General features: G+C 27.5%; 3 protein-coding genes across 3 annotated transcripts; 1 reads left to right on the top strand and 2 right to left on the bottom strand.

The window, feature by feature from the left end:
- Positions 1-1,810: 1,810 nt before the first annotated feature.
- LOC108765607 (zinc carboxypeptidase-like) lies at positions 1,811-5,525 on the bottom strand. Its single transcript, XM_018514396.1, has 6 exons — positions 5,373-5,525; positions 3,826-4,344; positions 3,640-3,727; positions 2,567-2,757; positions 2,251-2,335; positions 1,811-2,025 (listed from the first exon to the last, which is right to left on the bottom strand). The coding sequence occupies exons 1-6, from the start codon at positions 5,523-5,525 to the stop codon at positions 1,811-1,813; spliced, it is 1,251 nt and encodes a 416-aa protein (XP_018369898.1).
- Positions 5,526-7,929: 2,404 nt separating this feature from the next.
- LOC108765608 (zinc carboxypeptidase-like) lies at positions 7,930-10,555 on the bottom strand. Its single transcript, XM_018514398.1, has 6 exons — positions 10,415-10,555; positions 9,598-10,128; positions 9,420-9,507; positions 9,079-9,281; positions 8,758-8,845; positions 7,930-8,099 (listed from the first exon to the last, which is right to left on the bottom strand). The coding sequence occupies exons 1-6, from the start codon at positions 10,553-10,555 to the stop codon at positions 7,930-7,932; spliced, it is 1,221 nt and encodes a 406-aa protein (XP_018369900.1).
- A 2,714-nt stretch (positions 10,556-13,269) lies between these two features.
- LOC108765617 (threonylcarbamoyladenosine tRNA methylthiotransferase) lies at positions 13,270-15,269 on the top strand. Its single transcript, XM_018514410.1, has 2 exons — positions 13,270-13,799; positions 13,998-15,269. The coding sequence occupies exons 1-2, from the start codon at positions 13,399-13,401 to the stop codon at positions 15,214-15,216; spliced, it is 1,620 nt and encodes a 539-aa protein (XP_018369912.1). The 5' UTR covers positions 13,270-13,398; the 3' UTR covers positions 15,217-15,269.
- The last annotated feature ends 1,286 nt before the right edge of the window (positions 15,270-16,555 follow it).

Here is a 16,555-nt window from a genome sequence, read left to right on the forward strand (position 1 = left end):
TGGAAATATTGCTACACAGAAAAAAAATGATATTATTTCAACAGCATTATTTTAATTAAAAATAATCTTATGATTTGACAACAATATTAATGAAACAAACAAAATTTTATTAAAACAAGAGCATAAGTGTTTATTTTATTAATGGTGTTATTAAATTAACAAAATTATTTTCAATTAAAATAATACCCTAAAAACATAATATCATTTTTTTTTAGTGTAAGAGCATAAAATTATTAAATTATTTATTAAATTATTTAATTTATATGCAGTTATATTTAAATAAATTTTTTTAATTTCCATATATTAATTATTGTTTTCATATACAGGATGATCCATTTTAATTAATCCACTAGAATATCTCAAAATCCTTAGAGTTAATAACCAATTTCTTTATCACTAGACAACTTTATTCATGAGCTATGTCCTAGATATCTCATGAATAAATGAGATATCTGGAAAAAATCTCGTAGATAAAATTGTTGGCAACTTATCTAGAGGTGAAGAAATTGGCAATAAGACAAAAATGTTTCAGACAAAAGTTGCTCGATTACTAAAGGGAAAGAAGACGATGACATTGATTGATCTTGAGAAGATGTTCTTAAAGTCAGGTCAATATTATTTAAAATTTTTTTTAATAAAATCACTATTTTTTATTTCATGTTAATAGATACTTCAAAACATTTTTAAAACACTATAATAAGGTATTTTTTCATTAGTATCATTTTTTTTTTCAAAGTGCTTTTTAAATTATAATGACTCGTAAATTATAATGAAACTGACCTCCCAATATTAAAAAATCGAATATTTGTGTCACACATTTAATTATTTTTATAAGAGAATCTAAAGTCTCTTCTCCAGTTGGAATGATTTGATTAGATGGTAACAGCCAGCCGTAACTCTATACGTATTTCTATACGTACTGATATACTACAGGCCTGTTCTTTATGGCTGAACTTTTGCACCAGTTTCATCTTTCTTCCTTTTTTCTTCAAGAGGAGAAATATAGGAGGATATACACGTATATTAAAAAAATACTCAAAAAATGCTTAAAAATGAAAATGCAATAAAATTGATAAATTATTAGATAAATATTATATTTTCGGTTGTAGTCATAAAAATTAGTATAATTCCGTATTTGCGTAGGAAATGTTATTTATAATTTTTTAAAACAAAGCAATATTTTCAGTTTGAATCCTGTATTTTTTGTACCTTTTGATATTATATATAGCGTTATTTTAAAAAAATGTTTTTAAATTTTAGAGTTCTGTATAAGCAATATATATCAGTTGTTGTATTTAACAGACGGATCATTAAATGTCAATTATGCAATTTTCTATTATTATAATTTATGTTTATATATAAACAGAATATTCTCTTAAAAATAATAATTCTTAAATATTGTTATATTGATCTAAATAGTTTAGTCTTATTATGAAATCATCAGCATTCTTTATAATCTATTATAAACAGAAATTATTTATTAAAAGTAATTGATTTCAACAAAAGTTGTATATATTAAAATAAATAAATTGAAAATTTTATTTAATAATTAATTCTACTAATAAATGTCAAAAAGCAATATTGTAAAAGGTAATCGGGCTTTTTTGTATAGAATATATACATATATATAAGTAATGTCGATGATATAAACAACAAAAACACAGAAAATTTAAAACATCTTACATAATTAAAAACAAATCGAAATCTATTTGTTATTATTTGATGGATTACTTGTAAATGTAATATTAATTGTCATGTATTAAATAAAAATATATAACAAAGAAACAATAAATTATAAAAATTTAACGTTTCAAGAATCAGTTGCATTTGGCAAATTATAATAATATGACAATGTCTCATTACATATAGCTATAAAAAAGTCAAAAGTTTCCTTTCCAGTCGGAATGATTTGCTTGGATGGTAACAAGAAGCCATATTCATTTTTATCATGCAATTTGTAGAGGTATACAAAGGGTATGCCGACAACATTTGCGACGTAATCTGTACTAAGACCACCCGATAAAACTAGAAATTATTTTATATTAGTTATAAGAAGCAGCGTATCTTGTAATTTAATAAAAAAAAAATAAAATAAAATTTTGTTTCAAGTGTATCTAAATATACATATATTTAAAAAGAAAAAAGAATTAAACGTTATACTGATTTTTATAAATATTATTATTATGAATTAGAAAACGAGAAAAAGTCTTATTGCAAGATAAATTATACTAAACAATTAAGTGTTCTTACGTTGGAACTTGGTAATACATCCGGTCTCATATTGAGTATTGTATTCCTTTTTAAGAGCTTCAATTGCTATCGAGTTGATCTGATACTGAAATCATAAATATTTTATATTAATTTCTACTGTAATATTTAATTATATTATTAAATATGCGAATAATATAACACTATAAATTATTAGGAAACGAACAACTTTTTAAACTTGTTTAATACAAAGAAGTTATGTAAACCCATGAAAATCTATTCTATAATTCTATAATTTTATTTCCTTTTTACAGCGATATTTCAAGGATAATATTCTTTTTTAATAAAGTTTTTTTACCAATATTACATAGTGGGGGACATTTAAATAACTGCAAGGATACAGCAATTGCTGCCCATAGCTGTGGAACGAGATGTACGCGTAAAAATGGTTAGATCTTATATAATGAGACATGTAGCTCGTTTCTGGTTCTGAGAATGGCCTTCCTCCAGGATAAACTTCGCTGCAAGGATCGTTGCTGACGCCAGCAGCTGAGAATATCAAATTGCAATACATTAGATAAATTTTAATTTTACAAGCTTTTTGAAGCTCCTAAAATATGGGTGATGTCTCAAAAATCGTTCACTTCCGATTTCGACAAAGGTTTGTAAAAAATTTTGAATTAAAAAATCAAAGCTCTTAAAAGGTTTTCTGACGACTCCTAAGACAAAGCCATTTTTTTAAAGATAAAATAATAAAAACAATGTATAATTATACTGATCAAATCGCCGATTTTAATGACCTTGAAATATATTAGGGGAAGAAAGGTCCATGGGTTCCAATTTTTCACATAAAGCGACATCCACTCCCTACTTATAGTGCGAAGTGAGACCTATAATATAATTGTTCAGTTCCACATAAGGGTTTCTATTTTTTCCCGCAAATCCATTTCCGATTGGAAATTAAAATTTGGTTCGGGTTAAATTACATACACCTTTCAAATACAACCTCTACGTAGGAGAGGGGGTAAAATAATCTGTTTCGCATATACTTTCCACGAGAAACGAAATTTGTTCCACGTCTTGCTTACAATATGAAACGAGATCTATATAATTACACGGATTCACATTTTATCTTAATTTGAAAATGTTCAATGCTGTTCCTTCATACTTTAAAGTCAATGAAATCGGTAATTTTGTCATTACTACAAAGACTTTGCTAATTTTATATTATTTTATCTTAAAAAATGGCTTTGACATAAAAATCGCCAAAATCCCTTTAAGAGCTTTTATTTTAATCCAAAATAAAGCTTTTTTACAAAGTTTCATCAAAATCAGAGGTGAACGATTTTCAGAACATTGTCTCAAAATATGAACTTTAGATATAACACTTTTTATTACTTATTTATTTTTTTCTATTTGCTAAATACTTACTACTCCATTGAAATTTCCAATTTCTATTAAGATTCGATCCAGTACAGAAAGAACTAGACGGTTGGCGATTTTTCGTCCATAATCGATCCTGAAAATTATTAAAAAAGGTCCACTTATGTAAAGTTTCAATGTACAATTAAAATTAAATAATATATATTAGATAACACCGTGTGAAATAAATTTTACCTTAGTAAACGAGTACACATATCCGTCAGGATTGAATATTGGGAAAATAAACCAATTATGATTGTCAGCTACATATCTTACATTCGTATCATTACTAAATAATAATTGATGCAAAATGTACATAACAGTTGCCGGCGAAATCCATTCCCTGGCATGTATACCGCCCTCGATGAAAATTCCGGGTCTCGTTTTATTAGACATTGAGACTTTTACGCCTTTGATCTCGCGTCCTTCGTATGATCTGCCACCCACGATAACCTGCACTTGACCGGGATATCTCTTGGCCAGTTCGTCTAAATTATCGTAGATTTTTTCAAGAGTATGATAGCTATTAAAATCAAAGTTCTGTGATTGACTCTGGGACATTGTATTGTTGATTAGTTCTTGAACATTACGAATTTGGAGTATATGGAACATGTTATAATCGTTCATAATTTCATAGAAATGCGTGAGTTTGTGCGGAGGTACCAGAATATGCACTTCTTTGCCTAACCCAATTGGTTCTTGCCAATAACGGAACTGTAAATAAGGTTCAATTTCGCAATTTTGCTTAACTGAAATTTAATCTTAAAAAAACTTATTGAGAAAATATATACATATTTCTTAATTCTATTCTTGATTTCGTAACACTTTATTTATAAGTTATTTGAATATCTATGAAACTGATTCCATTATTTCGAATAAATGTATAGAATATATGAAGAGAAAGGTCAATAACGCCTTTTTTTGGCTTGAATCAGGATTTTCAAAAAACAACTTCTTTTGCATTGAGAATAAAAATAACCATTAGATGGGAAATAAACGATCCGTGTAAAGTCATAATTAGTTATTAGTTTATAAGGTATACCACCATGATATTTAAGTCTTAAAACCATCGAATTCTAAGCAATTATCATCAGAAGATGCTTAAAAGTTACGTTCGTAGTATTTAACATAGCAAAAAATTTAAAATTAAATTTAAAAATAAAAAATGTAATTAAAAAGCAAAATAAAAAAATAAAACAAAAAATATTAAAACCTCTACAACAATCATCTTGATAATGTAGGCTGTGTAGATGTGTAAGCAACTACAAGTAATCACCTACTTGTTATGAGTACACATAAGTAACCGAAAATTAATTTTTTTTACTGAGATATGTTAATCTTTATTTTGAATATGATAAATATTTTAGTCTCTAAAATAACATTAATATAATTATTAAAGTAGCAATATAACGAATAAAAATGTTTTATTAGAACATTCATTGAAAAGAGCTTAGGTATCATAGTGGCATCTATATCTAGACTATTTATTACTTATGGTTTTATATGGATCAAGTTTTTTTCTCTTAATGGTTATTGTTGATATTCCTAATACTCATACAATACAAAATATAATCATTTTTTTAAAATTCTAAGTTGACCTAAAAACGACTGATTTTCTTCCTTTATATTTTGAATATTGACTAACAAAATCAATTAGTGTGAAACTAATTTTCTATTAAAAGAAAAAAATCTCTGCATACAAATTATTCATATCTTTATTTTTATTTAAATAGTATATTTACTTCGTTCGAGTTTTTCAAAGCTTGAAGTACTTCCAACTGCAGGTATTTATCCGGCCGAATCCTGAAGACTTTGTAATTCTCGTAAGAAGTCATATCGTTAATAACATTATCGGCAGCTATGCCCATAGTACACAACGCTATTATCTTCCACATGATGACTATATACGAACAGATTTCTCATAATTTATGTAGTGATTATTTTTTTCGATTATAATATTATATATCATGTTTGAGATATGATTAATCACAAACAATTATTTTTATTAAATATTCATATAATATCTACACATTTAACTCTTTACAAAAAAATCGATACACTTGTATATGCACAAAAAAACATTTCTGTCTTACGGTTATCTTTTCATTCATAATAATAATTATTATTAAAACATTACATAAAAATCACATCTACAATAGCATATCTGAGAAAATATTATATCTTTGTTATAAAGTAAAGAAATAATTGTTAAATTGATTCATGAATATGCATCACCATTTATTTGATATATATATTTTGAGAAAATTATATTATTTCTTAATATTATATATATAAGTATACATATATTTAATATTAGCCAACAATAATTTTAATAATATATAACAGAATACATTATTAAGATTTGTATATCGACATGTATTATAATTATTTAATAAAAATAAATACAGGTATTTATAATATTGTCGATGTAATCACAATGCACGACAGTATCAAACATATCTACATTTAACTCTCTCAAAAGAACTCAAATTAAGAATATTTATTAGATAAAAAAAATTAATCAAACCTGCTTAATCTAAATAAATATTGCGTTAGACTTGAAATAACTTATGCCTGTAAGTTAAAATCTAGCCGGACACAAATCAATAAGACAATCAAATGGATCAGTGAACTGTTCCGCACTTCAACGATCTAAACTGATCATACAAGTATATAAACCGAGCAAAAGACATGTTAATCACGGATAATGTTACAAAACAAAAATATATGTACGTAAATAACCTGTTTGTGTTTAAAATGTTCTTGTGACATTGCCTACGATGACGCACAAAATCCACCGAATTGCTCTAAAAACAGATAACAAATTGTAACTTCTCAATAATAACGTCTCAATAATTAAATTAAAATACATTAATAATACCATATTCATTTTACATTAGAATCTGGAAATTCTTGTTCTACTCAATTCGAAACATTTCAATTGTTTCATCAATTACGTATTAAGATGCTCACGAGCAAGATGAAAGGGAGCGTGATTTTTAACTAAATATATGACAGCGAATTTTATTTTTAAATTTATGTTACTAATGCGGTTTTATTTGTATATTTACTGAAGATGTCCAGATATTGGCCGAAACGTCTAAGTTAAATCAGAACCGTTGTAATATATTAAATATCACAAAAAAGAACCCGCGCCGTGCAGTGGTTTTATGCTCCTCTCTGTCTCTCTTTTTCGTTAAATTTTAAATAGTCTTATTTTTTCTCTCCGAAATCCTTAGTATTAATGTGTTTAACAATTAAGTAATGTATAACGAGTTAAAAAAATATTCTTTGTACTTTTGTCAATATCAACAGATGTAAATTTAATTATGTAGATTATGCAATTTACATGAAATCTTGCAAGTTTAAATATCATTCTTTTTCACTGCTCAATTGTCTCTTTATTATGAATACAATAAAATACTCGTAGCACGAATAAATGTCTAAATAAAAAATGCAATAAAATTGATGAGTTATCAATCAGAGATTTAATATTTTCAGTTTTATATATATATTCGTAAAAAATACGAAAATAATAACTTTCAAGAAAATAGGTTTATGATATTTATTGTCACGTTAAGAATGTTAGTGCTTTTCAGAATATAACCTGTAAACGGGTTTGAATTGTGTATTTTGATTATAATTAGAATACAATTATATTAATTAAAAAATTATATAAACACATAATTTTAATTTTATTTGTGGTTTTATACATTTTAATTTACAATTTATTATCTATGTATAAAATTGATAACTGGATCGTTAAATATCTAATATTATTGGTAATTATTAATACAAGTTTATTTTTATATATATAACCAAACTATTCTATTATCTTCTTAAAGATAATAATTACACACCATTACATCTATATAAATAATTTGCAAATTATTGTACAAAGAAGACATTTCTAATTTATTGCAAACAGAAACAGTTTATGTATATGTTGATTTAAACAAAAATTATTATTGTAAATATTGTATTATTGAAAGTACTAAAGTAAATAAATTAAGAATTATGTACAATAAATAATTCTAATAAAAAATGTCAAGAAGCAATATTATAAAAAAATAGATCGAATTTTATAAGATTCGATCTATTTTACTAATAATAATGACAAAAGCATAGAAAATTAGAAATTTAGTAATAAGTACAAGTATTAATCAAAGTCTATTTGACATTATTCATTCATATATTACATGAAAATGTAATATTCGATATTTATCAAATAAAAATATGTAATCGATGATAATAAATTATACAAATTTAATTATTTTTAGCGTAGTCAAGATGAAATGATTAGTTAAACATAGCTACAAGAGAGTCTAGAGTCTCCTCTCCAGTCGGAATGATGTACTCAGGTGGTAACAAGAAGCCGTATTCATTCTTATCGCGCAATTTGTAGAGATAGACGACGGATTTATTTAAAACACCTGCCATGTAATCTACACTAAGACCGCTCGGCAAATCTAGGAACGATTATATTTTATATTAGTTATAAGAAGCAATATAATTTAATTTAATTTAATAAAACAATATAACAAGTATATGTTAATTTTACATATATACACATATATACACATATATACATATATGTATGTATACAAGGTGTTTCTCAAACAAGAATCTCAAACACAAACTTCAGGAAATGGTAGATCTCAATCAAAAGAATCAACTTTGTTTAAGGAACTCAGATTCTCCGACATATATCTTTAAGAAGCTATTCATCTGATCGTATATGACATCTGATAAGTTTATGTTTTTTGATTCCGTTTTTACAAAAAGGCAAATAAAGTAAAAACTTGGACTATAGTATTGTCAGACAACACGCGCAATGCTGCCACGCGATCGATTCCGTATCTCATAAGTCATAATCAATTCAAACGAGGATAAATATCTTCTTAAAAATATGTCGAAGAACACAAGCACTTTAATAAAAGCTTTTTTTTTATGAGATCTACCATTATCTGAAATTTGTCTGAGGTTCTAAAATACCTTGAATACAAAGAAAAAATAAAACATTATTGTAAAGTTATTTTTGTTAATACTGTTATGAAGAAACAATTATAAGATAATTTTTAAACGCGATAAATTATTCGTTAGATATAAATTAAAGTATTCACATACTGCTAAAAAGCTCGCCAATATTTCCGGTTCTATACACAGTGTTATATTTCTGTCTAAGAGCTTTGATTCCTTTCAAGCTGATATTATGCTGAAATTGCAAACATTACATTAATCCCTATTATAGAATTTAATTATCACATTAAATGTGGAAATATAAACACAGACATAGCACTACAAGTTATTAAAAAGTGAACAACTAGAATGTGTGTTTAATGCAAAAAATCATATACAACCATGAAAATATTTTAAAACAATATTTCCCTTTTATCACAAATATATATATTTCAAAGACAATATTTCTTTACTAATAAAATTTTTTACCAAATGATCATAGTTGAAGATATGAGCATTTGTATAACCATAAGGAATCATTAATAGTTGGCCGTAACTATGGAACGCGATATAAGCGTACAATTGGTCGTTCACGGATTTTATATATTCAGACATAGTTTTCGTTTCTATTTCTGAGAATGCTTTATTCCCAGGATAAGTATCACTGCAAGAATTTTTGCTGACATCAGAACCTGAGGACGTAAAGTTACAATGTTACGTCGAATGAATCTCAATATTATAAGCTTTTCAAGCTTCCAAAATAATTTTAATTTTCGATAACTCTTTTCTATTATTTATTATAATCTTCTCTATTCACACTAAATACTTACTATTCCATCGAAAATCCCAGTTTCTATTGAGATTTGCTCCAATGCAGTAAGGACTGTACGGTTTGCGAGATTTGCTCCATAATCGATCCTGAAAATCATTAAAGATGGTTCACTTGTATAGATAATTTTAATTTGTAATTAAAATAACAATATTAGATGATGTGCAAAAAAATCTTACCCCATGAGTCTTATTAAATGTAAATGCATATCCGTCAGGATTAAATATTGGGAAAATAAACCAATTATGATTGTCAGCTACATATCTTACATTCGTATCATTACTAAATAATAATTGATGCAAAATGTACATGGCAGTTGCCGGAGAAATCCATTCCCTAGCATGTATGCCACCTTCGATGAAGATTCCAGGACTGTTTTCACGATTAGTTATCTTAACGCCCTTAATTTGGCGTCCTTCATATGTTTTGCCGCCCACAACGACCTGTACTTTGTTGGGATACTTCTTAGCCAGCTCTTCCAGATACTCGTAGATTTCTTCAAGAGTATGATAGCTTTGAAAATCAAAGCCCTGTGATTGATTCTGAGGTATCGTATTGTTAATTAGTTTTTGGACATTGTCAATTTTTATTTTAACGGTTATCCTCATAATGTCTACAATTTCATAAAAACTCTGGAGCTGATTCGGAGGTACCAAAATTTGAACTTCTTCGTCTATCTTACTTGGTTGTTTCCAGAACCAGTTGTTGAACTGTAAAATAAGATTTAATTCACAATTTCATTTGACTAAAATTTAATTTTAAACTAATTGATATCTACGTATTTCTTTGTTCTATTCTTAATGTCATGACATTTATTCATAAGTTATTTTAAATATCTAACAAATTAACTTTATTTATCTCGGATAACATAAATGTGCTAAAATTTGTGCTATTTTGAACATTAATAAAATCAATTAGTTTATTATCGATTTATTAGACAAAAAATTTGCATATAAATTGTTCATATCTTTATTTTTATTAAAATGATCTATTTACTTGTTGCATGGACAATTGAAGTACTTTCAGTTGCCTATTAATAGACGGGTAAAGGCTGAAGACTTTGTAACCTTCATAGCTAACCATGTCACTGGTAACCAGGCTCACGATCACAGTCCACAACACTATTATCCTCCACATAATGACTATATGCAAACAGATCTCTCATAATTTGAACTGCTAATATTCTCTTATAGATAATAATGCTATCCTTTTTTTTTAGATATATATATAATACACACACGCATATATATAACAATAGAATTTAATCATAAATAATTAAAATTATCTATTAAATATTCGTAATCCTATATTTCAGATCCTTTCGAGAAAAAAAATATGTATATGTATGTGTGTGTGTATATGTGTGTGGATAATTATATACACGAAACAAGAATATACCAACAATATAATTCTCTTTGACAATTGCCGTTACACTCAATGTATTTAAACATTATATATATAAAAACCATATTAACAATAACATAATATTTAAGAAATAATTATTTTGTATGGAGCACACACACACACACACATACAGATAAATAATTATTTCGTAAATAAGCATCGTCATTAATCTGATATACACATATATCTATATACATATACTTTGAAAGGATAATGTTATTTTTAATATTAATTCTATTATGTACAAGTATTAAACAACAATATAAATAAATTTTAATAATAGGTATATAGCAGTATATAAGATTTGGATATGTATTAAAATTATTTAATAAAAATATAAATATAGAGACACTTAATTATTGTTATAATCATAATACAAGATCATGTATCAAATACATGGACATAATAAATATAGATTGCACATTCCTATATATGAATCTGTGAATTATATTGATTTAGAATTTAAAAAACGAGATAGCTTAATTCGTAATTCTCTCTTTCCTTCTTTCTCTCTAAAATATTCAGTTAAAAAAAGATTCTGATATGATTCAATACAAATATTATGGATTTTTTTTTAACGGAGCATAAATGCTAATTATAAAATCATCAGGAATATATATATATACACCTATTATATGTATCTATAATCAAACGTATATATTCAATTCTCAAAAGATTTCAAATTAAAAAATTATTCATTATAAAAGAAACAAATAAATCAAACCTGCTTAATCCAAATGCGTTATATATACCAGATATGACTAATGCTTAAAAATCAAAATTTACTAATATGAAAATTAATAGAAAGTGGTTAGGAAATTGTTATTTTCTCCACGAAACTCAACGATGATCTCCAACGAACTGATCCACACTGATCGTACAAGTATGAAAGTCGGGCATAATAAGACACATTCGTCACGGACAACAAAAACAGTTACGAGAATAACTTGTTTGCGTTTTTGTTTTTCTGAATCTTTAATTTGAATGTATGTCTAACAATTAAATATAATAATTAAACGGATAGTATTTTTTGTTTTCTTGCCAACATAGAAAATTATAGATAATATAGATTTATGTGAATTATATCAAATCTTATATCAAATCTTACATAGTAATATTTTTTAAGAAGATTGTACTACAATTTATTTTTACAGATAACAAATATATACTCTTTTTATTATTTTCTATAAAAAATCTAAAATATACACTTGAGATAATTATAAAAATTTTATAACTGAATCTTGTAGATATCTGGAAAAAAGTGTTTCATAATTACATAAAAATTTGATATATTTTATATACAATTATATATATAATTATATATAAAATACGTTCACTTATATAATTTACATTTTCTCTCGGGTATCTCGTAGAGATAGCCTTTTGAGCGATATAATCGTAGTCATACTCGTGGTCAGTAAAATGTAATTCTCCCATGTAACAATCTTTTATCGCATTATACATATATTATATACCAATTTTACTGTGCAATTTTATCGTCAATAACTTTTGTTTTCGTTTGTATTTATAATTATTAAATTTTAATTAATTTAATTCAGTAGCTTTTTAAAAAATTACATGCTCTCATCGAATCTATAGATAAGAGTATGTGTGACTACATTATTGTTTTATTCATTATAATTTAATATAAATAAAAATGACATAAACATTTATATATATAAATTGACATTTAAATATAACGTACATATATCTAAAAGAAATCTGAAATAAAACGTTTTAAATGTCATAAATTGAGATGTAAAGCAACTCAAAATGTCTTATGGATATCTTTCTAATAATTTCGTAAAATGTTTTCGAAATTTTAAGAAGTTTTTTTATTTATTTCTATCAATCTAACAACAATAATGTAACTTTAATCTTGGTTTAATATAATATTTATTTTCTCTAATTCTACTTATTTAAAAATTAAATAAAAAAATAAATAAATATAAATTAAACCAAGATTAATTTAATTTACATTGATTGAAACAGATATTGGTCGATTCGAAAAATATTGTAGTTCTGTTCTGTAAGTGAAAATTATTGATACGCTTTTCAATTGATATTTTAGAATATTTTAGATAGTCTTAGAAATTTATGTTTTTTTAAAATTAATAAAATATGAGGCGAATATATATAGTCATACTGCATTAATTGTTCAAAATTTTTTTAAATTAATTTCAAAAAATTCCTAGGGGAGATTTAATTAGTACAAACACTTTTTTAAATATATTTTATCAATTAACGATAAAATCTCAATTTTTCTTTAGATATTTAATGAAAATATCTCTAGATGGCACCTTATGTAAAAAAAACTTTATACCTAACCCTAATCTATTTTAATTCTATTCTTAAAAACCTGTGCATTTACATTTAAAATAGGTATAAATAACAGTTGAACAGTTAATGATAAGAGATTCTTGCTATTTGTTACAATTTTCCGATAATTTCAAGACAATTTATACTGGATGTGTTAATTCGGTAACGTGTGCACTTAACCTCAAATTGTTGAGATGACACGTTTTACGAGTACAGTGGACAATATTTCTTAGAAATCATTTTTGTCTTTAACAAACATGCCTGCTCCATGCGAGGAAATTATCGAGGACATCGAGGATTTAATTGCATCCCAGGATATAACGCCCAAGGAGAGATATAGTTCGCGAAAACATATCACGATACGACCAAAGCGAAGGAAGCAGCTGCAAGAGGAAACATCGCAGCCGTCTATCTTGTCAAGCATAATACCCGGTACGCAAACGATTTATGTGAAAACATGGGGATGCACGCACAATAGTTCGGACACCGAATATATGGCCGGTCAATTGGCGTCGTATGGTTATAACTTGACCGAAGATAAACTGAAAGCGGATTTGTGGCTTTTGAACTCTTGCACTGTGAAGAGTCCTGCAGAAGATCAATTTAGGAATGAAATAGAGTATGGACAGAAAATTGGCAAGCACGTTGTAGTTGCTGGGTATGTAATTATGCAACTGTAATGATGGAACAAGGATTTGATAATGCATTATAATGTAATGTCATTATTTGCAAATTCTGTTATCTGCATGTATTTAATTGAATATTAGTATAGAATTTTAGCAGTACTGTGAACTTTCTAATTTTTAGAATTATTTAGAGCTGTCAAGATTCTAAACATTTTATTTGTATCTTATAGATGTGTACCACAAGGTGCTCCAAAATCTTCCTTCCTTCAAGGATTGAGTGTGATTGGAGTACAACAAATTGATCGAGTAGTAGAAGTTGTGGAAGAAACTTTGAAAGGAAATACAGTCAGGTTCTTACAGCAGAAGAAGGATCTTGGTAAGAAGACAGGCGGAGCTTCACTGAATCTTCCAAAGGTACGCCGAAATCCGCTTATCGAGATTATAGCCATTAACACAGGCTGCTTGAATCAATGCACCTACTGCAAGACAAAACATGCACGAGGTGAACTAGGTAGTTATCCTCCAGAAGAGATAGTCGAACGAGCCAAGCAAGCTTTCGAAGAGGGTGTATGTGAGTTGTGGCTCACATCGGAAGATACAGGTGCCTATGGAAGGGACATTGGCACTAGCTTGCCGAAACTACTGTGGCAATTGGTAGATGTGATTCCTGACGGTTGCATGATGCGCGTCGGTATGACCAATCCACCATATATCTTGGAACATCTGGATGAAATGGCCAAGATTCTACGGCATCCTAAGGTCTATAGCTTCCTACATATTCCGGTACAGTCCGGCAGTGATCAGGTATTAGCTGACATGAAGCGGGAGTATACATGTGCCGAATTCGAGCATGTAGTAAACTTTCTGAGCGAGCGAGTGCCTGGTTTGACTATCGCAACAGACATTATTTGCGGTTTCCCCACGGAAACAGAGATGGATTTCGAAGAGACGATGACACTCTGTCAAAAGTACAAGTTCCCAAGTCTCTTTATCAATCAGTTCTTCTCTCGACCTGGCACGCCCGCCGCTAGGATGCCGAAGGTACCTGCGCAAAAAGTGAAAACAAGAACCAAGAAGTTGTCGAAATTCTTCCAGTCGTACGAACCATACGGACACAAAGTGGGGCTGATACAGGAGGTGCTAGTAACGGAGGTATCGCATGATAAGCAGCATTACGTGGGTCATAACAAATTCTACGAACAGGTGTTGATTCCGCTGAAGCAGGAGTACATGGGAAAAATGATTGACGTAAGGATTATAGAAGCGACGAAGTTCTCTATGAAGGGAGAACCGATCGGTAAAGGTGTGTCTCCGGCACTGAGGTCTCCTCTACCGCAAGGCGTTGTTTCCAGATTACCCTACGAAAACCCATCGAAATATGGAATAGTGACGTTTACGATGCTCTTATTAGCTGTCATCCTTAGAATATTATGGAAATTTTTGATTTAGATACATGATTTATACAAGATTCTGCAACTGATTATGTAAATACACTGCACATATAACGCTATAAATTGTAATTTTATATTTGCAATGGAATAAATATCTCAAAATATTTATTTTCAGAAATAAAATCTCTAAAAATTTATATTAGTAACTTTTAATTAGTATAAGTTATTTAGTTTTGGATAAAAAGTACACACACAAGATACGCGGAAAAATACTATATTTAATTGACAATACAGGAACCTACCCTGAAAGGGTTTACAACATTCAATTAGCTTAATATACATTTGCTACAATAATTCTTCGGCACTTCGAGACGCATTTCTGAAATCATTTCTAACGTATGAATTCGAAATTCTCCAACTACAAAATATAATAATAATAATAATATATAATATGAGAAGAGTATTAAGCATTCTCGCATTTTGTTGAAGTATATCTTCGAGCAAATGTATTATAAAACTTATATACTAAACACGAAAATATGTTTGCTTTTATAAAAATATCAAATATTTTTCTTATTACCTTATGGAGGCACTTTATTTGGTATCACTTGCGCGCGTGTGTATGTATATAGCTAAAAATTTCTTTTTTAAATATATAACTTAGATTAAAGAATGTATATCATCAGATTTTCCTGCTTAAATATTTCCTGAGTATTAAAGCCCAATGGATCGTTGTTAACTGAATATATTGCTTATATTGGGGCATTGAAACTAATGACTCAGGTTTTATTTGTGCTAAATTTATGCAAAGTATAGTTGTATCGAAAGAAAAATGAGTTTTCTTTTATAAAAATATTATAACTTAGTGATGCAACCGGGCTGTAAAGCGATATAAATTCAGATATTATATATCAGTTAAATTTGAAATTATGTAAAATAATTGTATTCGAGTCCAATTAAAATATCAAATAACACTTTTGATTTAAATAATTAGTGAAAAACTTAAAAAATATCCGATAAGTAATTTAAAAAATTCTAGTGAGTACCTGTATGCATAAAAAATCGAGATATTATTAAAACTTTTTCACTTGAATCATCTTGTGAATATTGTGGTAACGAGTAACTTCTACATCTATTTTCTTTTCTAGAGAGCATAAGAGAGCAATAATTCGTACAAAAATTTAAATGCAAAAAAAATAATGATAAAATTGTTTCCTCTGCCAATGTTACAGAAAAAATTTCACTACAATAATTAAAAATCATCGGCTAAATCTTTTTTGTAAAGACTACACAGTAATCTGTGAAGAGAAACATCGTTAATTATATAATATAGTGATGCGCAACCTTTTTTAAGGATCATTTTCAGAGAATTATTTTCAGAAATAGGGTAAAATCTT

This window comes from Trachymyrmex cornetzi, unplaced genomic scaffold, assembly GCF_001594075.2.
Source record: "Trachymyrmex cornetzi isolate Tcor2-1 unplaced genomic scaffold, Tcor1.1 scaffold503, whole genome shotgun sequence".
Taxonomy (NCBI): Eukaryota; Metazoa; Arthropoda; class Insecta; order Hymenoptera; family Formicidae; genus Trachymyrmex; species Trachymyrmex cornetzi.

What these genes read in the sequence shown, in the direction of transcription:
- LOC108765617 (XM_018514410.1), top strand. Translation starts at nt 13,399, where the DNA reads ATGCCTGCTCCATGCGAGGAAATTATCGAGGACATCGAGGATTTAATT. An exon ending in AAGCACGTTGTAGTTGCTGG is followed by an intron (nt 13,800 to 13,997) that starts GTATGTAATTAT and finishes TGTATCTTATAG; the next exon opens with ATGTGTACCACAAGGTGCTC.
- LOC108765607 (XM_018514396.1), bottom strand. Translation starts at nt 5,525, where the DNA reads ATGTGGAAGATAATAGCGTTGTGTACTATGGGCATAGCTGCCGATAAT. An exon ending in TTGGAAATTTCAATGGAGTA is followed by an intron (nt 2,758 to 3,639) that starts GTAAGTATTTAG and finishes TGATATTCTCAG; the next exon opens with CTGCTGGCGTCAGCAACGAT. An exon ending in TCCCCCACTATGTAATATTG is followed by an intron (nt 2,336 to 2,566) that starts GTAAAAAAACTT and finishes TTATGATTTCAG; the next exon opens with TATCAGATCAACTCGATAGC.
- LOC108765608 (XM_018514398.1), bottom strand. Translation starts at nt 10,555, where the DNA reads ATGTGGAGGATAATAGTGTTGTGGACTGTGATCGTGAGCCTGGTTACC. An exon ending in TTCAATTGTCCATGCAACAA is followed by an intron (nt 10,129 to 10,414) that starts GTAAATAGATCA and finishes CTTATTTTACAG; the next exon opens with TTCAACAACTGGTTCTGGAA. An exon ending in CTGGGATTTTCGATGGAATA is followed by an intron (nt 9,282 to 9,419) that starts GTAAGTATTTAG and finishes TTACGTCCTCAG; the next exon opens with GTTCTGATGTCAGCAAAAAT.